The sequence below is a fragment of the Garra rufa genome, chromosome 2 (assembly GCF_049309525.1).
Source record: "Garra rufa chromosome 2, GarRuf1.0, whole genome shotgun sequence".
Lineage (NCBI taxonomy): Eukaryota > Metazoa > Chordata > Actinopteri > Cypriniformes > Cyprinidae > Garra > Garra rufa.
The window spans coordinates 25,286,843-25,308,769 of record NC_133362.1 but is presented as its reverse complement, the minus strand read 5'-3'; the positions used below and the strand labels follow the sequence as shown (position 1 = coordinate 25,308,769).

General features: G+C 38.7%; 1 protein-coding gene across 1 annotated transcript in view; it reads right to left on the bottom strand.

Moving 5' to 3' along the window:
- The window catches only part of LOC141325908 (adenosine kinase-like), a 124,361-nt gene that overhangs the window by 1,862 nt on the left and 100,572 nt on the right, over positions 1-21,927 (bottom strand). Inside the window, exons 5-6 of the mRNA XM_073834633.1 lie at positions 17,737-17,851; positions 2,619-2,705 (exon numbers count right to left, since the gene is read on the bottom strand). Of these exons, the coding sequence (XP_073690734.1) occupies positions 2,619-2,705; positions 17,737-17,851 (202 nt within the window). The remainder of the gene's footprint in view (positions 1-2,618; positions 2,706-17,736; positions 17,852-21,927) is intronic.

Here is a 21,927-nt window from a genome sequence, read left to right as displayed (position 1 = left end):
GAACATATGCATGTTATTGTTTGTTTAGTACTGAGATATGACCCGGTTGTTGTCCTTGTTCGTCCTGAACAGTTCAACTGCCCGCTGTTCTACAGAAAAATCCTTCAGGTCCCACAAATTATTTTGTTTTCCAGCATTTTTGTGTATTTGAACCCTTTCAAACAATGACTGTATGATTTTGAGATCCATCTTTTCACATTGAGGACAACTGAGGGATTCATACGCAACTATTACAGAAGGATCAAACGCTCACTGATGCTCCAGGAGGAAACACTATGCGCTAAGAGCCAGGGGGGGAAAACTTTTGAACAGAATGGAGATGTGTAAATTGTTCTTATTTTGCCTAAATATAATTTTTTCATTTAGTACTGCCCTTCAGAGGTAGAAGATTGTTACATGTTTCCCAGAAGACAAAAGTTAAATTTACCCTGATCTTCAAATTCAAAAAGTTTTCCATCTTATTTTGGTAAAATAATGAACATTTTGTTTGATTCTGAAAGGGGGATGTAAACTTTTGACCTCAACTGTATTTTGAAAAATGTTTCAGTGCTTTTTAGTTCATGCAGTAAATGGAAGTCAATGGGGTCCAAATGCTGTTCTGGACACCACTGACTTTTATTGTACACACAAAAGCATTTGAAATCCTTATCAGTTTTGCAGGAAAAAGAAAAATCATACAGGGTTACAACAATAAGAGGACGAGTAAATGATAACAGAATTGTAATTTTTAGGTCAAAGTATTAAAGGGTTGCTTAAAGTATTAAAGATATTAGTGCTGTCAATCAATTAAAATATAACTAATTAAATCGCAAATTAATCACAAATAATCAAGATTAATTCCACCTAACATTAAAGTTTTTAAATATACTTTTATATTGCAATAATTTTACATTCAGTATTCCAATTAATGTAGAAACAACAAAGACAGTATATTTTTAATATTTGTAAAATGTTATGACTGAAGGTGACTGTCACTGATACCAATATACAGTGTTGTGAAAAAGTGTTGGCCCCCTTAATGATTTTTTTATTTTTTTGCATGTTTGTCACACCTTAATTTTTTAGATCATCAAACAAATTTAAATATTAATCAAAGATAACACAAATAAACACAACATGCAGTTTTTAAATGAAGGGGTTTTTTTATGTAGGGAAAAAAAATATCCAAACCCACATGGCCCTGTGTGAAAAAAGTGTTTGCCATATATAAAGCCATTTTATAAAGCTTTGGGACTCCAGCGAACCACAGTGAGAGCCATTATCCACAAATGGCGAAAACATGGAACAAAACCTTCCCAGGAGTGGCCGGCCGACCAAAATTACCCCAAGAGCACAGCGACGACTCAAAAAGAGGTCACAAAAGACCCCACAACAACATCTAAAGAACTGCAGGCCTCTCTTGGCTCAGTTACGGTCAGTGCTCATGACTCCACCATAAGAAAGAGACTGGGCAAAAATGGCCTGCATGGCAGAGTTCCAAGACGAAAACCGCTGCTGAGCAAAAAGAACATAAAGGCTCGACTCAGTTTTGCCAGAACACATCTTGATAATTCCCAAGACTTTTGGGAAAATACTATGTGGACTGACAAGACAAAAGTTTAACTTTTTGGAAGGTGTGCGTCCCATTATATCTGGCGTAAAAGTAACACAGCATTTCAGAAAAATAACATCATACCAACAGTAAAATGTGTTGGTGGTAGTGTGATGGCCTGGGGCTGTTTTGCTGCTTCTGGACCTGGAAGACTTGCTGTGATAAATGGAACCATGAATTCTGCTGTCTACCAAAAAATCCTGAAGGACAATGTCCGGCCATCTGTTCGTGACCTCAAGCTGAAGCGAACTTGGGTTCTGCAGCAGGACAATGATCCAAAACACATCAGCAAATCCACCTCTGAATGGCTGAAGAAAAACAAAATGAAGACTTTGGAGTGGCCTAGTCAAAGTCCTGACCTGAATCCTATTGAGATGCTGTGGCATGACCTTAAAAAGGCGGTTCATGCTCGAAAACCCTCCAATGTGGCTGAATTACAACAATTCTGCCAAGATAAGTGGGCCTAAATTCCTGCACAGCGCTGTAACAGACTCATTGCAAATGCTTGATTGCCGTTGTTGCTGCTAAGGGTGGCCCAACCAGTTATTAAGTTTAGGAGGCAAACACTTTTTCACACAGGGCCATGTGGGTTTGGATTTTGTTTTCCCTTCATAATAAAAAACCTTTATTTAAAAACTGCATGTTATCTTTGATTAATATTTAAATTAGTTTGATGATCTGAAACATTAAAGTGTGACAATCATGCAACAAAATAAAAAATCAAGAAGGGGGCCAACACTTTTTCACATCACCGTAGCGAATGTCTCTAGGAAACTCTTTTTTCCTTATATTTAATCATTGACTATAGCCATTAACATTACAGTATAATTAAAAGCCATCATTTTAAGTATTTATTAGGCATTAAAAATACTTCTAATTTAAGTGAATTTGAAACAATCTTCACATAAACCCATTATTTACCTGTGTCCTTCAGCAAGTAGCAAATAAACACGCTAATTTTGACAGCACTAGAAGTTTTTAAAGATTTACTTTAAAAGTACACCTTTATGGCTTAGTAGCACAGTACCTCCAACAAAGGCGTCTCCAGCACCGTTGGTGTCCACTATCTCACTCTGGTCGATCTCCAGGACAGGGAATGTCTCCACCTTGTCACCTGTGGAAAAGAAGGTTCACAGTAAGTCTGAGCTTGTTAAACTATTGCTGAACTGAAAAATGAGGCTCATTCACAGACCGACTGTTTGGCAGATATGCGAGACTTTCTGCTGTCAAAAATGGTCGTTTTTTTTTTATGAAAGACTGTATATTTTCTCATAGAAGCTAAAAGTACCATTTCATTTTACAACGGTGTCAAGCCTAGATTTAAAGCTGCAAAAATAAAAGCCAGTCATTTTTTTGTCACCCGCAAACCTTTTCCACTGCTCGCAAACACATCTAGTTAGCATGATGCTAATCATCTATGACACAGCAGAAACAGGAACAAACTTGGTACTGTGAAAAGATGGCGAAGATCCCACAAGACATGCAGAAAGGAACAGAAGGATGTGCCATTTTCACTTGATGAGCTGTAAGAGCCCTGCTTGGGCCTTGAACTCAAGGAGAGGCAATTATATCATTTGCTGGTTCTTCAGCATGACAATTCTTGCACAGAAATGGATCTGCTCTCTAAAATAGCATTTGAAAGACAGCGTCAGTCTATTTTCAGCATTCAGTTTGAATGATCTGTCCCCATTCGGGCTAAAATAATGCATTAACTGTCCCGCGGTTCGCTCTCAAATGCCTACTGCTGTACGCTTGTGTTTTATTCATGGCATTAGCCTCTATTAGGGTTGAATGAGGCTGATATAACTTTGCTTTGCAGTAAGAAGAGCACTTCAGAGAACCCAATATTAGATTCTTGAGGACCTTCAGAAAATTCCACATGTGGCAAGTCTGGCAACCCACTCCAGTGCCACGATTTACCATTTGAAACTGAGCTACTGCTGCCTTCAAGCGCACCTGGTACGCCTTTACTACACAGTTAGGCAGTCACTGTTACGACACAATACAAGTCTAGGGAGAAAAAAAGTGGGAAGTAATCAAAACAAAAACAATAGATGACACAATTGCTGTCACTTCTGCTATGACGTTAGATAAGCATAACCGAATACACCAAGATACTGCATTACTTTTACACAGTATAACTTATGGATTAATTATTGGGTTCATCAATCTATCAGGCTTTTTGTTTTAATGATGATTGTTTTACTAGATAAGACCCTTATTCCTCGGCTGAGATTGTGTAGAGACCTTTGAAGCTGCATTGAAACTGCAATTTGGACCTTCAACCCATTAATCACCATTAAAGTCCACTATATGGAGAAAAATCCTAGAATGTTTTTCTCAAAAACCTTAATTTCTTTTTGACTGAAGAAAGACAGACATTAACATCTTGGATGACATGGGGGTGAGTAAATCATCAGGAATTTTTATTCTGGAAGTGAACTAATCCTTTATTCACTGATACTTATACATGCATTTAACAGAGATTTATGTCAAATTATTGTTCCTGTGAACAATGCAAACTTTTCTAACTGCATCACATTTATTGATCTTATTGTGAACGGTTCATTCTTGCATTTTTTATTTTTTTTTTTGCAAAAGCTTGTTTGAAACAGACTTCTCTCTCATGCCTATTCCAGATTTTTCACTTATTTAGTCAGCTTTAGTCAGTTTAAACCCAGCTTCTCCATAATCAATTTTTGAGTGTAACGCCTAAATCTCAAGACCAAGTTTCTGCCGAATATTTTTTTCCCGATAATCAGTTACACTCAGATATATCTCACAGCATGGAAGAAAAGATTTGTCCCTAACTCCGTTTAATCGCAACTTTAAGCTTTACAGTTTTAACACCTGAAAGCCAAAATAACTCAAAACTATTCATTGTTGCCTTCTGCCATCTCTGATTTTAAAGGAACACTCCACTTTTTTTGGAAATAGGCTCATTCTCTAAGTTGAGTTTTACCGTTTTGAAATCCATTCAGCCGTTCTCCTGTTCTGGCGATATCACTTTTCGCATAGCTTACCATAGATCATTGAATCCTATTAGACCAATATAGCATCACGTTCAAAAATGACCAACGAGTTTCGATATTTGTCCTATTTAAAACTTGACTCTTCTACAGTTATATTATGTACTTAGACCGGCGGAAAATGTAAAGCTGCGATTTTCTGGGCCGATAAGATTAGGAACTACACTCCCATTCCAGCGTACTGTAATAGTCAAGGAAGTTTGCTGCCGTAATACAGACGCAGCAGGCGCAGTAATATCACGCAGCGCCTGAAATTAGTTCCCAGCTGGGTAACTTCCAACGAGGAACGCTCCCTATGCATGCAGTTGGTCACGTTGTGCTGCGTGACATTACTGCGCCTGCTTCGGCCATGTTACGGCAGCAAACTTCCTTGACTATTACGCCGGAATGGGAGTGTAGTTCCTAATCTTATCCGCCTAGAAAATCGCAGCTTTACATTTTCCGCCGGTCTTAGTATACAATATTACTGCAGAAGAGTCAAGTTTTAAATAGGATAAATATCGAAACTCGTTGGTCATTTTTTAACACAATGCTATTGGTCTCATAGGATTCAATGATCTATGCTAAGCTATGCTAAAAGTGATATCGCCAGAACGGCTGAATGGATTTCAAAACGGTAAAAATCAACTTATTAACTCGGGGGGAGTTGGAGAATGAGCCCATTTCCAAAAAAGTGGAGTGTTCCTTTAAAGGGATAGAAATTGAATAAATGTTATTTTTGTTTTCTTGGCACACAAAAAGTTCTCTCGTAGCTTCGTAAACTTACAGTTGAACCACTGATGTCAGATGGACTATTTTAACAATGTCCTTACTACCTTTCTGGGCCTTGAACGTTTCAGTTGCGTTATCTATACAGGGTCAGAAAGCTCAGAGTACTCAGATTTCATCAGAAATATATTAATTTGTGTTCCGAAGATGAACTTATGGATTTGGAACCTCATTGGAATGAGTAATACAGAATTTTCATTTTTGGTTGAACTATACCTTTAACATATGCCTTTCCCACGTTATTTTGATATCAGAGAATTCAGAGAATCCCATAAGTAAATATTACTTCTTGTGGTTGTTTAAGTGCACATAACTCGAAATCACAATACTCTGCTAAAAGGCTGGTTGAAACTTTACATTTCCTGACACTAACAAGAAGCAGAAAAGGTTGAAATACTCAAACCAGTCTTAGCTAGCCCTTGCGATGATTCTTTTACCAAAACAGCCTGTAATCTGCAACTACAGAGGGCTTTAAAGTATACACCTGCTAATTGTAGTCAGTAGGTGTCAAAGACCATCACTTTGTGTGGAGAACTTCAGAGGAAACCTTCAGACGCAGACAGTAAACAACACAGAACGCGAGCAAAGGCTTTCAACTGACGCAACAATGAGCACTCAAGACACGTCTGCTGCGTGTGTGAGCGGTTTTTCCCTAAACGAGGCAGCCGATTGTGTCTTTGATAATTAATTACACAAAAAGCAGATCCTTTTAGAATCAGCTAATTAGCAGCAAAACGACTTTGCTTAATTAATGCAGGCAATGAAGCATGCTCGCCCGCCTTCCTCTTGAAATGATTAACTAGAGGATCTTCCATGTGAATTAAGTTAACAAACTCATGATCTATCTATTATTTCGCAATTAAAGATTACAATATTTCCATTGCCATCATAGCATGCTTTCTCCCTCACGACAAACTACAAAAGGAAGCAAGTGTGCACGTTCATACGCAGCCTAAATCTGCAGTTTTGTTTGAACAGACAAATGACTGAAGGGGGGAGGAAAAAAAGTGACCAGACGCAAATGAATATGTTCAAAATGAAACTGTATGTGGTTCCTTCCTTCCTGTACACAGGCTGACCTGATTCTACTTCCTTTTATGACTCAGAGACAGCGCAGCCTAAGAGCGAGAGAAAAAAATAGCCATTAACTGTTCCTCCCTTTGATACCCATGACTGCACTGAAGAGGCTCTAGACAATAATGGACATCAAACTGACGATTAAGGCTCGTATGAAGCAACGACACTCTTCTCTTCAGATGTGTGAGGGAGCAAGCAGAGACAATGCAATTCAGCACGGTGAGAATGTAGGTACTAGCACAGGCTAACCCCTCTGCCCTTTGATGACAGGTCACGCACCAGAGGCATGCTGGGAAATGTCCAAACATCCCAGTCGTGGTGAGTCATCTGGAAAAAAAATTATGAGGTGGTTCTTGGAAGTACATGGTACAACATTAGGTCATATCCAAGGGTCAGAGTCCACAATAAAAAAAATATGCTACAATAAAAAACTACCTTAAAACGCAAGCGCACGCTGCCTATTAAGTCCATGTAAATTGCTGCGTGGAACAAATGTCAATACAATAAAACTTTGGTGTGTAAAACAGATTTAAACTTGATTTAAAGTTCAGAGGGAGGGCCGTGAGCTCGAGAAACATACACTGCCAGTCTTCCATCTTGGTAAACAAGGCTGAACTTGCATGTGCTAGTCCCCTTGCATTGATGTTTAATGGTGCATGTTGCTCTAGGTGGTTCCCATAACCTCACTTTGTCTCCTACAAGCTGCATCAATTGATATGATAATGGGGGGAGGACGTGTGAAATGAGAGGGGCTGCGCTGGAGGACGAGGCGTCCAACCACTTGGATGCCAAATGGTGTCCAGGAGCCTCTCTCGGCTCTCAATGGGAACAATGACAAGAGTTTCAAGGAATGGAGGCAAGAGGCAGATGCTTAGAAAAAAGAAAGATTCACACTACTAATTGGTCCAATAGGGTGTTTTCATTACTGTCACCGTTAACCGACATGCACAGTGAAAATATTCTAATAATTGATTATTGTCTTCCAGTACTCTGAAATTTATGAGGAGGAATTGGGATCTGGTTCTTTATTGACTCCATTAACACTTCTTAAGTAGTTTTGTGAAAAAAAAAAACATTCCACCAATTTACTTTTTGCTGAATGTGTTTTTAGATATTGCTATTGATACAATTCAATGTGTATCATACAAAACCACAAGTGAATCACAAGCCTTGAGTACAGCATAACGGTGTAAGCTGCATGTGTTTGATTCACTAGAATCATTGGTTGAACTATACTGCTCAAGCTGTGCAGGTTTCATTCGTTACAAAGAACTGACTCTAAAGAGTCATTCATTCAGGAATCACATCACACTACAATGGTTGTGCTGTAGTTTTCTGATCATTATGAACCAGTTCATCAGAGTCATTCAAATGGGAATCAGACTACACTGGTTGTGCTGTACATTTTTTGATTCATTAAGAACCGGTTCAGAAGAGTCATTGATTTAGGAATCACACTACAGTGGTTGCGCAATATATTTTTGATTCACTATGAACAAGTTCATAAGAGTCATTCAAATTGGAATCACACTACACTGGTTGTGCTGTAAAGTTTTTGATTCATTAAGAACCAGTTTAGAAGATTCATTTATTTGGGAATCACACTACACTGGTTGCGCAGACTATTTTCGATTCATTATAAAACCAGTTCATACGAGTCATTCAAATGGGAATCACATTACACTGGTTGTGCTGTAAAATTTTGATTCATTATGAAACAGTTCACAACAGTCATTTATTTGGGATTCACACTACACTGGTAGTGTACTATCTTTTATTTATTAAGAATCAGTTCAGAAGAGTCATTCATTTGGGAATCACACTACACTGGTTGCGCCATATATTTTTGATTCACTATGAACCAGTTCAATAAGAGTCATTCTTCTGGGAATCACACTACACTGGTTGTGCTGTAAATTTTTTATTTAATTTTGAACCGGTTCATAAGAGTCACTCAAATGGGAATCACACTACACTGGTTGTGCTGTATTTTGTTTGATTCATTATGAACCAGCTCAGAGGAGTCATTCATTTGGGAATCACACTACACTGGTTGTGCATATTTTTTTTAAATTCACTATGAACCAGTTCATAAGAGTCATTCATTTGGAAATTACACTAAACTGGTTGCACCATATATTTTTGATTCACTGTGAACCAGTTCATAAGAGTCATTCAAATGGAAATCAAACTGTTACACTGTCTTTTTTACTCAATAAAAAGGACCAGCTCATTAGAGTCATTTGTTTGTGAATCACATTGTTTGGCACAGTAGATTTAGTAGTGTTTTTGTAGCGCCCCTAACTGTACTAAAGGAAACACTTAGGAATGAACACAAGAAACCATTAACAGAATCAATCAAATTTTTTTTTAAAGAAACAGCTAATAACCAGAATACAAACCCAATTCCTGAGTGGCAAAACAGTATGTGGGAAAGGACAAGTCTGCTGAACAAAGGAAATTAAATCATTTAAAGAGTAAAAATGAATCATTTCTGAATTAAGGTTTTACAAGAGGTTCTGGTCCAATGTGAATGAGGACAATTTATATAAGCACGCAAGAGCAAACTAGGGCAAATAAAAACAGAGAAATTAAATTCCTAAATCGCTACACTGCTCTCGTTCCCCCCAAAACCATCCTTGATGGACATCTCCTTCCATTTCATCAAACCGGAGAGAACACATCACATCTTTATTCAAAACATATTATTGAACTTGGCTCTCAACATGCTGCTTTGGTTAGTCTGAGAGCGTTCCAGGACCAATTTCATGTTAATGTATAACACAAAAGAGGCCATTGGCAGCGCTCTTTAATAGGCATGGCAATTAAAACTTTGCTGCCAAAACCTGTCTTTGTTGTTACTGGCTTGTGGTCGTCCCTGTAAACACAGTCTCTGGGCAGTTCACAGGGAGTTCCATCGCTTTTGTGGTTTCGCCATTCTTCGCTTTACATGTTCATGCGGAAAGTGAAAATGCTTCGCTCTGCGTGACTATCCAGGGAGCGGAAAAAAGGGGCAACAAAGTTACACCTCCCGAGCTGTGAGGTTATATTAATAGCTCTTGTACAGCTGTTTCTTTTTGGTGCTGTGTTTGACACTTGTGTGCGCAGATCAGAAGTGAGATGTTGCTTTCAGGGTTTTGTATCCCTTTGGCACGGGCCTCTCAGGAGGAAGAGGAAACCGCAGCTCTGCTCGCAAAAGGCACTCCAGGAACAAGCAGCGCTGTAAACATGTATCGGTCCGGCTCAAAATAAAACAGGCCGGAGAAGACAAAACATGCACACGTGACGACTATTTATAGAGCCTGAGCATCAGAAAAAGCCTTCATAACATTTACAGCACTGTGGAGTCACGCCAATTATGTGTAATAAATTCTCTTGTTATCACTGGTTATGTGCGGCGTAATATGATTATGCTCGTAATGTGACAAGCCAAAACCATGAACGCCTCGGGTCATGCGATAATTACTCTTTTACTGTATCTTAGGCATTGTCGTTTCCAATATATCAACTGCGACTTTCCAAAAGCGATGGCATGGTGGATTATTATTCGGCTGTTCAGACAGCAACAGAAATGTTTCGCGTCTCCAATAGATACCTGAGCTACTGAATGACAAGCTATTCGCCACACAATGAGACATGACACAAAACCAATGAGCGGGAGAGAGACTCAAGGCCTTCAGACAGCTGCGGAACGGTGAGAGATTATTCCTCTCAAATCCACTTCTCGTCGGCTCCGGAGCCAAACAAAAGCTCCAAGGAGTAAACAAGAACGGCCCTCCTCTTGGCAAACAGACTGAGGAAACTGCCCTCACTTGCCTTCTTTTCTCTGATCCACTATCTCCACGCTAGGGCTGGTCAGAGAAACATGAGCGTGACAAACACATTTAGCCGCTAATAAAGGGCACCCACCATGCCGAGAGTGGCAGGAGATAACCAGCACAAATAATCAGAGGAGTCTGGGACAGAGAGAGCTTGAAGAGGCAGTTTTGCCCTTTTCAAAGCGAGACATTGATCAGATCCCCTCGCCTCTGAGCCATGCTAATTAGCTGAAGACGAGCGGTGATGATGTCACGATCGATTTGGCGGACGTGAGGAGGTCTTCATCCGTTGCCCTTCCCATCACGAGTGAGATACTGAATGAATGCGACGCATAAGCTCACATTTCATGAGGTGAATTTAAAATCTCTGTTCAAAAATAGACTAAATATATGATGGCTGGTTTCCGGCTGTGAGTTGAAAATAAAAAAAGTCATAATTGTGAGATATAAAGTTGTACATGACATGTATAGTCAAAATTCTATCAAAACTGAGATACAACAAAAAGTTAATAGTGCAAAAAAACAACAAACAGAAATAAAATGTCTTATTTTGAGACGTCAATCAAGAGAAATAAGCTTACAGTTGTAAGAAATAAGTCTTAGTTCTGAAAAACAATAAAGCTGTTGTGAGATAATAAATAATATAAAACGTCACAATTGTGAGACATGAAGTTGCATAGATAGTATAGATGTATAGTCATAATTGTGAAAAACAGTTCAAAATTCAATCAAAATCGATGTACGATAAAAATATGAAGTTAACAGTTGAAGAAAACAATACATAGAAATAAAATCAATTATGAGAAATAAGTTTACAGTTGTGAGAAATAGTCTTAGCTTTGAAAAATAATATTGCTGTTGTGATATGAAGTCACAATTAAAATATGAAATTGACTGTGAGAAAGTCAGCTTGTTTCCATCTCAGAGTAAAAATAAAGGTAATTATGAGTTTAAAAAAAAAAATAATTTACACTACGAGTCAAAAGTTTTTGAACTTATTAAAAATATATATATTTTATTTTTTTTAAAGAAACCTCTTCTGCTCACCAAGCCTGCATTTATTTGATCCAAAGTATAGCAAAAACAGAACAATTTTGAAATATTTTTACTATCCAAAAGAATAGTCTTCTATTTGAATATTATTTCAAATGTAATTATTCCTGTGATTTCAAAGCTGAATTTTTGGCATCATCACTCCAGTCGTCAGTGTCACGATCATTCAGAAATTATTCTAATATTCTGAAATGCTGTTCAAAAAACATTTATTATTCTTATTATGTTGAAAACAGCTGAGTAGAATTTTTTCAGGTTTGTTTGATGAATAGAAAGTTCAGAAGAATACCATTTATCTGAAATAGAATTTTTTTGTAACATTATAAATTTATTTATCATCACTTTGATGAAAAGAATTTAAGCTAAATAAAAGTATTAATTTCTATAATTTCTTTCCAAAAAACAACAACAACAACAAATTATACTGACTCCAAGCTTTTGCATGGTATAGTGTATGTTACAAAAGCTTATTATTTCAGATAAATGCTGTTCTTTGGATCTTTCAGAATCCTGAAAAAAATACTAATATACATTTATTATTTATTATTAATAATAAATGTTTTTTTAACAGCAAATCAGCATATTAAAGTGATTTCTGAGGGATCATGTGACACTGAAGACTGGAGTTTAGCTTTGATCACAGGAATAAATTACGTTTGAAAAGATATTCAAATAGAAATCAGTTATTTTAAATAGTAAAAATATTTCACAATATTACTGCTTTTGCTGAATTTGGATCAGAAGACACTTCTTTAAAAAAAAAAAAAATCTTACTGTTCAAAAACTTGACAGTGTAAAAAGTCACACTTCTAAGTTCTAAAATTACAATTATGAGAAATAAAGATGCATCTGGGAGATACAAAGTTTCAATTGTGAGATGTATAGTCACTACTATGGCAGACAAACTTGTAATTGTGAGACATTAAGTTGAAACTGTGCGAGAAATTTGCATTTATGAGATTTGAAATCAGTTATGAAAAAGAGAGATAATAAAAAGATAAAACAATTACTCCACTCACAACGACACATTGCAAAATATGTCAAGGAAAATGTTGAGAAACAAAGTCCCAATTGTGAGAAATAATTTCACTTATGAAACAATATTGCAGCTGTGAGATTTAAAGTCACAAATGAGATATGAAATTGTGACTGTGAGAAATACTCACAATTAGGCTGCTTTTAATTTTTTACTATGACATCCAAACTATTGTGCCTAAACAGGAAAGTTGTGTCAGTCCACCTTGTGTCAGTAAAGGCATCAGAGAGGCTGTTTATGTAATCAAACAATATTACGTCTTATAACTCTAAGCACTTTTCTTTTGCTTTTAAAGCCCATCAAAACAAGCAGCCACTAACTGACTGTTTACAGCGTTTCTGTTTTAGCTCAGCTGCATCGAAGGTGCATTGCATTAATGAGACACAAACAAGGACGGGCAAACATTACAGAATAATACTGTAGCCCTAGCATAACACAAGAAAAATGTGAGGGAGAGCATCAACACTCACTCGCACACGTTTATAAGCGCATAATGACCTTTGCTAAGGGCTCACGGAGATGGAGGAAAACAGACTGAAACGAAAAGGCTCCTCTAGGGAGTTCATTAGGTGCAGGTAAATCTGACAGCGCATTAGACACATTCCTCCCGAATAAGTTTCAAGACGAGCAGCACCTCTCCAGGAGCAGGAATGAAAATGTTCCTCTTTAGTAGGACGACAAAAACAAAACGGATTACATGGAGCGACTTTAGAATTATCTGCAACTGAAGTAAAGGCAATTTAGTTCTCTCACTCTTAGAGTCACAATGACACAGTAGTAGCGAAAGAACTTTTCTTACATATTGAGATGTACATCGGAGTGATTATCGAAAAAGTTAAAATGTAGGGAAGGACTTGGTTCTATATGCTGGTTTTTGATCAAATGGAAGCAGATCTGAATGCAAACTTGGGCAGGGTTTATGTAGAACAAACCACTGGAGTCCTGCATATGTTACCAAAGAAAAGTCGGATGGAGTTATGACATTTTGATTAACATTATGAAGTCTGTGTAAAACAATATTAAATATAGCTGCAAGCACACTATAATACTCTTACATATGTGTTGTGATCGGGCGAAAAACCTAGGACTAGTTCACAAAAAGTACAAAAAAATGCAAAATACCTGAAAATTTTGGGTATTTGGGTGACGGACGAATCCGAGGCGTGCATTTTGTCTGATGTGAGACACATGAGCCTGCGACAAATGGTTAAGGAGCTATGAGTGATTTTATACTTTTGATCTTTGTAGTGCCCCCGTCAGGTCGATTGGGGCGAGACTTGGTGACGTCGTAGATGGTGTGAGTACTACAAATCCCTCCAATTTTCAAGTCTCTACGACTTACGGTTTGGTCTGCCCGATCAGTTTTACATGGAGATTGCTGATTCTTAGCCATTCTAACAATTACAGTAGGGTTTTGCGCTACATGCTGGAACCTCTAAAAATACGTGCTCTTGAGTTTGTCACACCATAGAAAAAATAAAAAATGTTATTAACCACCCAGCCAAATCTGAATGATAAAAACCCTACCATGTAAATAAAATAAGGTATTAAAATCTTGAAAAAATAAGCAGTTCTCTCTGCTCTCAAATGCTGGGGGCGTGTCCGCTGTCGGCACTGAAACCACACCCACTCGCAGGAAAGCTGCCACCCCTCGCATTGTCAAATACAAAAAAATTTAAATAAGGAGGCCAAGCTGTAAATGTACATTTGTAAAATTGTCGTTTTTTTTTTTTTTTTGGAAATTATCACAACCAGGTAATATGCATGTAAGTGACGAAGGCATAGCTAGCTAGCAAACTGTAGGCTGTAGTATATAATGGTAATGACAGTAACTCACGATTGAGTGGGCGAAACACTGATGCTAATGCACTTTTAGTAATAGTGTTAGGGAAGGGCCCATGCTCAGTGGCTCCAGTGCGTCATCGAGACGCATAAAGGTCCGCCTAAAAAGCCTGAACACAAATGGTGAAAAACTGTTGGTTGTCAATTGGGTGAATTTTCATTTTATGCCAAGTTTAATGTAACATCAGGAGATGAACATGCAGAAGTCGGCATAAGTCGACATAAGGGGTAAGTAAATGATGACAATTTTCATTTTTGGGTGGACTATCCCTTTAAATCACATCATGCGCTTGACTTGGGACAACCACATCCAAGCCCAGTGTTTTCTAGTCTAGATAAGATAAGGATATGGTCACTTCCAGATATCACTGAACAGTGGAGTTTACAAGTCGACTGGAAATAAACAAAACTGCAGCAGCTTCGCTCTCTCACACTCTCTGCAGAAATGCAAAGACGCCCCTCCTATTGTGGTGTTAGTTTCACTTCTTGTGATATTAAAAGAAACACAACAGAGGCTATCTCTCTATAACCTCGGTTCCAGGAAGTTAGAGTAAAGTACAACACTCGTGAGTTATGACTCAGTGCAAACAACAGAGGCTCTGCCCGAAACTGTCAGCCTGCCCTTGTTGGGCTACATTCCTACCCATCAAGTAGTTTGGGATTAAACGGGACACTATTTTGCAAGGCGGTCACGAAGAGCCCGATTAAGTTAGCTTAATACGTGAACTCACGGAGGAGGGAAAGTACTAATAGAACATCACAGACTCTCTTCCTCCCCGTGACGCTGTCGTCCCTGCCGGAGCCCCTGGGCGACCCTGCACACTCAGCCATCATTAGATCAAAGACCGTGGGCGCCGCGCTCTTAATATGAGCCTGTAATAGGTGCGCCAGCAGGGCCGCGCTCTGTTCAGCGATGTCACAAAGGTGCTTCATTAAGGGCTCCTCTTCTGGCAGCTTTCATTAAGGAAATTAATGTGGAGGGGCGAGGACAGCCTGCGTTTATGCCGCGAGAGAAAGCCGGCGCGCACAAAAAGGAACTACACAATAACAAATCTGCATCTCTTTGGAGCGTCGCCCCCAGGGCCTATCATCCCAGCCTTCTTAATCACCATTAAAACAACTTCATTGTGACATTCAGAGCCTGCTGAATGATCACATCCCCACATAGAGAGCAAATTGCAAATGAAATGTAGAGATCAGACGGCATCAGAGCACAGCCTCTGGGAGGTTGAGCAAATCTTCAATTCTCTTTTATATTGATGTTTATTGGCGGAGGCAGCGGGGAGCAATAACGTCCCTCTCCTTCACCGACGGCCCTGCAATTTGAACCCACTTATTCGCCGCTCGTGCGACGCCTGACATTTTTTACGGCCGACTTCCTCGTACGCGGCATCCTCGCTCACTTCGCGTAGGTTCGCCGGGGGTTGCCGCCGACCCCGCGGCTCCTTATGAAAGGGCTGCGGGAGGTTAGCCGAGCCCGCCTTTTTCCTCAGCGCAGTGTAAAAATGCCTCCAGGAGAGTATTTTCTCTAAAGCCGCCGCTTAGGCTGTGAAAGTTAGCTAGGAACAAGTGGGAGCGAGGCGGTTCTGTAGCAAAAGGGAAGGATTGTCTTGTAGCGCTTTCCTCTGATGAGGCTTTACAGGAGTAGCAATTGCCTGAGCAGCCTTATCAGCCCAGGGGGACTAATGCTATTAGCGTTTGTGTGATAAACGCAGCGCAGTGGAACCAATACAGCCAGCTTTGCCGCGTTACTCTGGTAACATGTTGTGTAAATTGTATAATACAGAGCTCTGCGACAGCTCTGCTTAACAACACTTCAATCCTGTAGTGCAGACTTGTGAATAGGATTAGACCTATAAGCTAACAGGGGCGAGGGACTCGGAGAGAGGCCTGCGGTGTCATCCAGACGTCGTGTCAAAGTCACAAGTGATCTTAGAGTGAGGCCTATAAAACCAGAGAACAACCTTAACATGTTATTTTACTGTTGGCAACCTCAGGCATGCCATTGGCAAGCAATTTTAATTTAACTATTTAAGAATGTTCAGTAAAAGTAAGCTTTGGCAAGAAAATAAACATGGTTTAAATCTAATTAAACCATTAATTAAATACTGCCAGGGGAAAAAAAAGATTGATTTATACAATCGCATTAAAGTCGAATTACCAGCAAGATGACACATTCTATCATTCAAAATATTTTTCTTAAAGAAATTAATACTTTTATTCAGCAAGGATGAATTAAATTTAGTGACAGTAAAGCTATTTATAATGTTATGAAATGTTATATGTAGCTTCATTTTAAATGCTGTTCTTTTAACCTTGTATTCAAAGAAAAACAATGCCACAAAAATATTAAGCAGCACATTAATAATGAGCACCAAACTCAGTATATTAGAATGCTTTCTAAAGGATTATGTGACATTAAAGACTGAAGTAATGAATCACAGGAATAAATTATATTTTAAAACATATTAAAGTAGAAAACATCTCATTTAAATTGTAATGATATTACAAAATAGTATTTTTTTTACTGCATTTTTTTAAATCGAATAAATGCAGGCTTGAAATGCATAAGATACTTCTTTCAAAACCACAGAAAATGTGAATCTAAGTGTAAATGAACAAAATGTGGCTTTATATCAGGATTTCTGTTTTAGCCATTTTAAGCTGTGAAAGAGGGAAAAACTAGATTCAAACTTTTATTTCTTGCATGAGCACCAAGGCCTAACTTGCTGGCGTGCATATGCCAACTGCTAGGCCCAACCTCTTCAGTGTTTTTGCGCACACTAAAGGTCATGTACCAAGTTTACCTCATTGTTTTCCCAGGGTCTCCAGAGCGTTGCAAGGGCAGCCGCTCATTGTGTTCCCGAGAGATTTAAATAATGTCCAACCTCGACGGAATTCATTGTAAGAACACTGTGAAATTCAATGAATCAAAATACAAAAAGCAATAAAAGCCGAATTATCCTGAACAAATGGAATTTAGCCGAGACTGGGCACTGGCGGACTGTAAAGGGAGGAATGCCGTTCTGGCAGGTGCAAAAAGAGAAGAAATGAAGAGCAGGAGAAGAAGAGCATAAACAGCTCAGCCTGTCCCCTTTACATTCCTGCCGCCTCCCAGCTTTCTACTTCAAACCCCGCTGGTTTAATCAGCTACAACTGTTATGCTTTCCCCACTATTCGGTTAAACTTATCCACTCCACAGAAAGATCCCCCACCACTCAGTTACCATAGCAATGTGACTGCAACAGCCCTTTGGATTCAAATTCTGCATCTGAGAGATAGGAGGTCATTGCCAAGGGCGAATTCATTTCACACTGAGCAACATCGAAAGCCGCCAGAGAGAACGGCATTCTATTCTTAAGATGACCTTGTTTGAGGCTATTCACTAATGTTTACAGAGGAAATCTATCAACATCATTCCAACTGTAAATAACTAAAAGTCTTTCTGGGGGTTGTGTTATTTCTTTTTAACACGAGACGGTCCTGATCTAAAAGCGTGATTATGAAAACTGACCCACGCACCTTTGGTCATTACGGTTCCTTCTTTGCCTTGGGTGAAGACAACGATCCTCTGCCTTTTCTTGTTCTCTTTGGGTAAGCTTTGGGCCTTCTTCGCAATCTCCTCAATGTCTTCGGTCTGCACCAGAGAAAAAAATAACACACATACTTGAGGGTAAGAAGCAAATATTAAGTTATTCCAGATCAGATTAGATTTATTTTAATACTGCAACTTGTAAAACATGCACCTGAGTCATCGTCATACCTACTGAGCGTGTTTAATTGCCAACTACATCTCACTCAGAACGGCTGTTGTGCTGAAACGCTAAATGTCATGTGTAATCACATCACTCATGACTCACGTATTCATTCCAATGAAATGTTTAAATGCTAAGAAGATACTAAAATGACGCACGTATCGCTCCGTGGCTTTAAAACGATTCACTGATGTATTCAATCTTCTGGCTTTGAAATGGCTACATTTGCATTACACAGATTTACTTTTAAGAAAAAAGGTGGACAAAGTTGGACAGTTGTTTGAAATAAGGGTAGAGAACTAAGGCTGGAATAAACTCGGATTGTCAACAAAAGCAGAAGAAATTGTATAAATGATGTACTGAAAAAGTTCTGCTAGAGGGAATGAGAACTACAGAGGTGATGCCAACACAAGATCTCTTTAGCATTCAAATGCTTCTTTAGGGCTAAATGAGGCAAGCAGTCATACAGACATTTACAATTTAGTAAAACAGTTGTTTTGGAGAAGATACAAATAGATTTCCTAAAGACATAACTAAGATACAAAACAAACATCTAACTATCTCTGTATATTAAACATATTTCTGTGGTTTTGAGGTTTATTAGTTAACACAGTCAGACTGACTGACATGAAACACAATGTGTTTTATTCACTAAAAACCATTCAAAAGAGTCAATCATTCAAAGACTTTCATTTAGGAACTGGCAGAGCTATATGGGTTTGATTCATTACAAAGAATAAGACTTGTAATCGAACTACACTAGTCATACAGTCTATTTTTAGTTCATTTAGAACTGCCTCATTCATTCAGGAATCGGACAACACTGGTTGCACTGCATGTTTTTTTAATTCACTAAGAACCAGCTCAAAAGAATCATTTGTTTGGAAATTAGGCAACAATTGTCACACTGTATGTTTTTGATTCACTAAGAACCAGCTCATCAGAATCATTGGATTGGGAATTGGACAACACTGGTCACACTGAATGTTACAGTTTCACTAAGAACAAGCCCATAGGAGTAATTTGTTTGGGAATCGGACAACACTGGTCGCACCAAGTTTTTGATCATTAAAAAAATACCGGCACATAAGAGTCATTTGTTTGTGAATCTGACTACACTAGTCGCACTGTATGTTTCTGATTCACTAAGAACTAGTTCATAAGAGTCATTCGCTTGGGAATCTGACAACACTTGTCGCACTTTATGTTTTTGATTCAAAAAGAACTGCCTTTTCATTTGTTTGTGAATATGACTACACTAGTCACACTATGTGTTTTTGATTTACTAAGAACCAGCTCATAAGAATTTCATTTGGAAATCAGGCAACACATTCGTATAGGAATAGGACAACATTGGTTGCACTGGTTTTTGATTCAAAAAGAACCACCTCATAAGAGTCATAAGTGAATCTGACTACACTAGTCACGCTGTATGTTTATGATTCACTAAGAACCAGCTCATAAGAATCATTCATTTGGAAATCGGGCAACACTTGTCACACTATTAATTGTTTGATTCAAAAAGAACCAGCTCATAAGAATCATTAGTTTGGAAAACAGACAACACTGGTCACACTGTATGTTTTTGATTCACTAAGAGCCAGGCTCATAAGAATCATTCATTTGGAAAACAGTGCGACAAGTGTTGCCAGATTTCCAAATGAACGATTCTTATGAGCAGTTTTTTTTAATAAATTAAAAACATACAACGTGACTAGTGTAGTCAGATTTCCAAACAAATGATTCTTATGAGCTGGTTCTTAGTGAATCAAAAACATACAGTGTGACAAGTGCTGCTTGAATGTTTTTGATTCACTAAGAACCAGCTCATAAGAATCATTTGTTTGGAAACTAGGCAACGCTTGTTGCACTGTATGTTTAAAAGTCATTCATTTGGTAAACAGAGTACACTAAGCTGTGTTGCTAAGTAGTATTTTTTGTACGGTATGTACGGAATGTCCATGCAAGATCCATTCAAACATCATGTGGCTCTTTTTTATAGAAACTCTTTCATAATACTGTTGTGGAACAAGCCTGTACTACTACTACTACTACTACAATACCTCAAGCATGTTTACGAGGAAGAAAATAATTGTTTATTGAATTTGACTCTAATGACTTCTATTTAATCCAGTCCAGTCCAGTAATAGAAATGCCACTGACATAACTTTGTCTATAAAACCACTAAATAAAATAGTAAAATATACCTGTAGCAGGGTGTAGTACATGTTAAAAGACCTGAACCTCCTGATCTGACCTTTCCTGTATTGCACAGCTTACTTGTTTGTCCAGTACAGTCTGCTGTTTAAGTGGACTCCAAGCAACCTGTAGAACTACACCACCTCCACGCTCTCTCCCTGGAGCATCGCAAACTTCTGCCTGCTGGTAAAATAGTCTATGATTTAGGAGATTGTGGAGGCGTTCACCGGTATCGCACTGAGCTTGTTACCAAGTCGGAGAGGCATGTTGAGGGCACTGAAGAAGTCAAAGTACAAGATCCTGATTGGGGTGCCAGCTTTGGCCAAGTGGGAGTGGGCTCTGTAAAACATGCAGATCAGAGCACTGTCCACACCTACACTAGGTCCAAAAGTATTCAGACACTTTTGGAAACCAAAATTCATTGCATTAAATAAGAAAATATGAATTCAAATGGCATCTACAAGAGCAACTACAGTTTTAGCCAAATCTAAACACTAAATACTTTGTCGGATTAATATAAATCCACATATGTTGTCTTTGTATATTTCCTTATACTAAATGGCAAATATGTTATTTAATGTGGTAAATAAAAATAATGTTTAGGGAATTGAGTGAGATCATCTGCATTTCCTAGTCCTCACACCTCCCAGCTGGCACTGGACAGAAGGAGCTGGGATGGGATGGGGGGAGTGTGTAGAATGGGTGGTGGCTGTGCTTTGGTCTAAGGGGTTGAGTGCTGGTGGTTCGATACCATCCCCCCACCTCCAGTCACACAAAGCCCCAGTAAGAGGGTCTGAGGCAGTACAACTCTGCCAAAGCTTTGAGTCTGTCACATGTCCACTCGTCCCCTTGCCAAAAGCAGGCTAGAGAGGCTGCTTGGCCACGGCAGTCACCAGCCCTTGACAGTTTTGTTAATGGCGAGGTAGTGTGGTGTCCCAGGCAGCCCCAGCTGCCTCATCACCTCTGTCTCCCTCTACACTCGACTAAAAGGGTCCGCTTTCCTGCAGTCTGGCCAATCAGCAGAGCGCCGAACGGATTCAATCAGCTTACTGCAGCACTTGCTGTTCAAGATATTGACTTCGGTGTGAGTTTACACTGCCAGACAGTTGTTTTCGTTTGCATTTGTATTGCAAGTGAAATTGGCTCAGTGATTCACGTTTTTCAATAACAGAACACTAAAGGAGCAGGCAAAAAAGGTCCATTTTCTATTGTCAATAGTGTAGCAATATAAGAAGCACAGCTCACACAGAAGTCAATTGTAAACCAAAGCCGCTTTTTTTTTCTTTTTTTTCTCAGATTTTTGAGACCAATTGAACCCAATGCGAAATCTGCGTGGGTAATTCCCAATCGTTTGGATTTCTATTGAATTTACTGGATTTCAGGTCAGAGCTGATAGCCTCGTGGCAGTGTTGTGCAGTAGTGGATTTTTTTTTTTTTTTTAAATCATACGCAAGTTGCTGTCCCAGACATCAGAAAAAGAAAGAAAATTTTTTTTTTTTACATTAACAATGTAACCAATATATTCTATTTATTAGGGCTGCCCCATAATAGTCGACGAGAAGAGGCTTGGTGGACCAAAAGTTTATTAGTCGTTAAGTCGCAGAAAAATTTTTCCACAGCAATTGGCGAAGTCACGCAGTCCGTGACAGACAGATCATAAACGGCTGGTCTATGTTGTAATACAGTACATTGGGCAGGACATCCAAACGCTCACCTATTATTCATCAACCTCAAGTATGTTTTTTTTTTTATCTTAAAA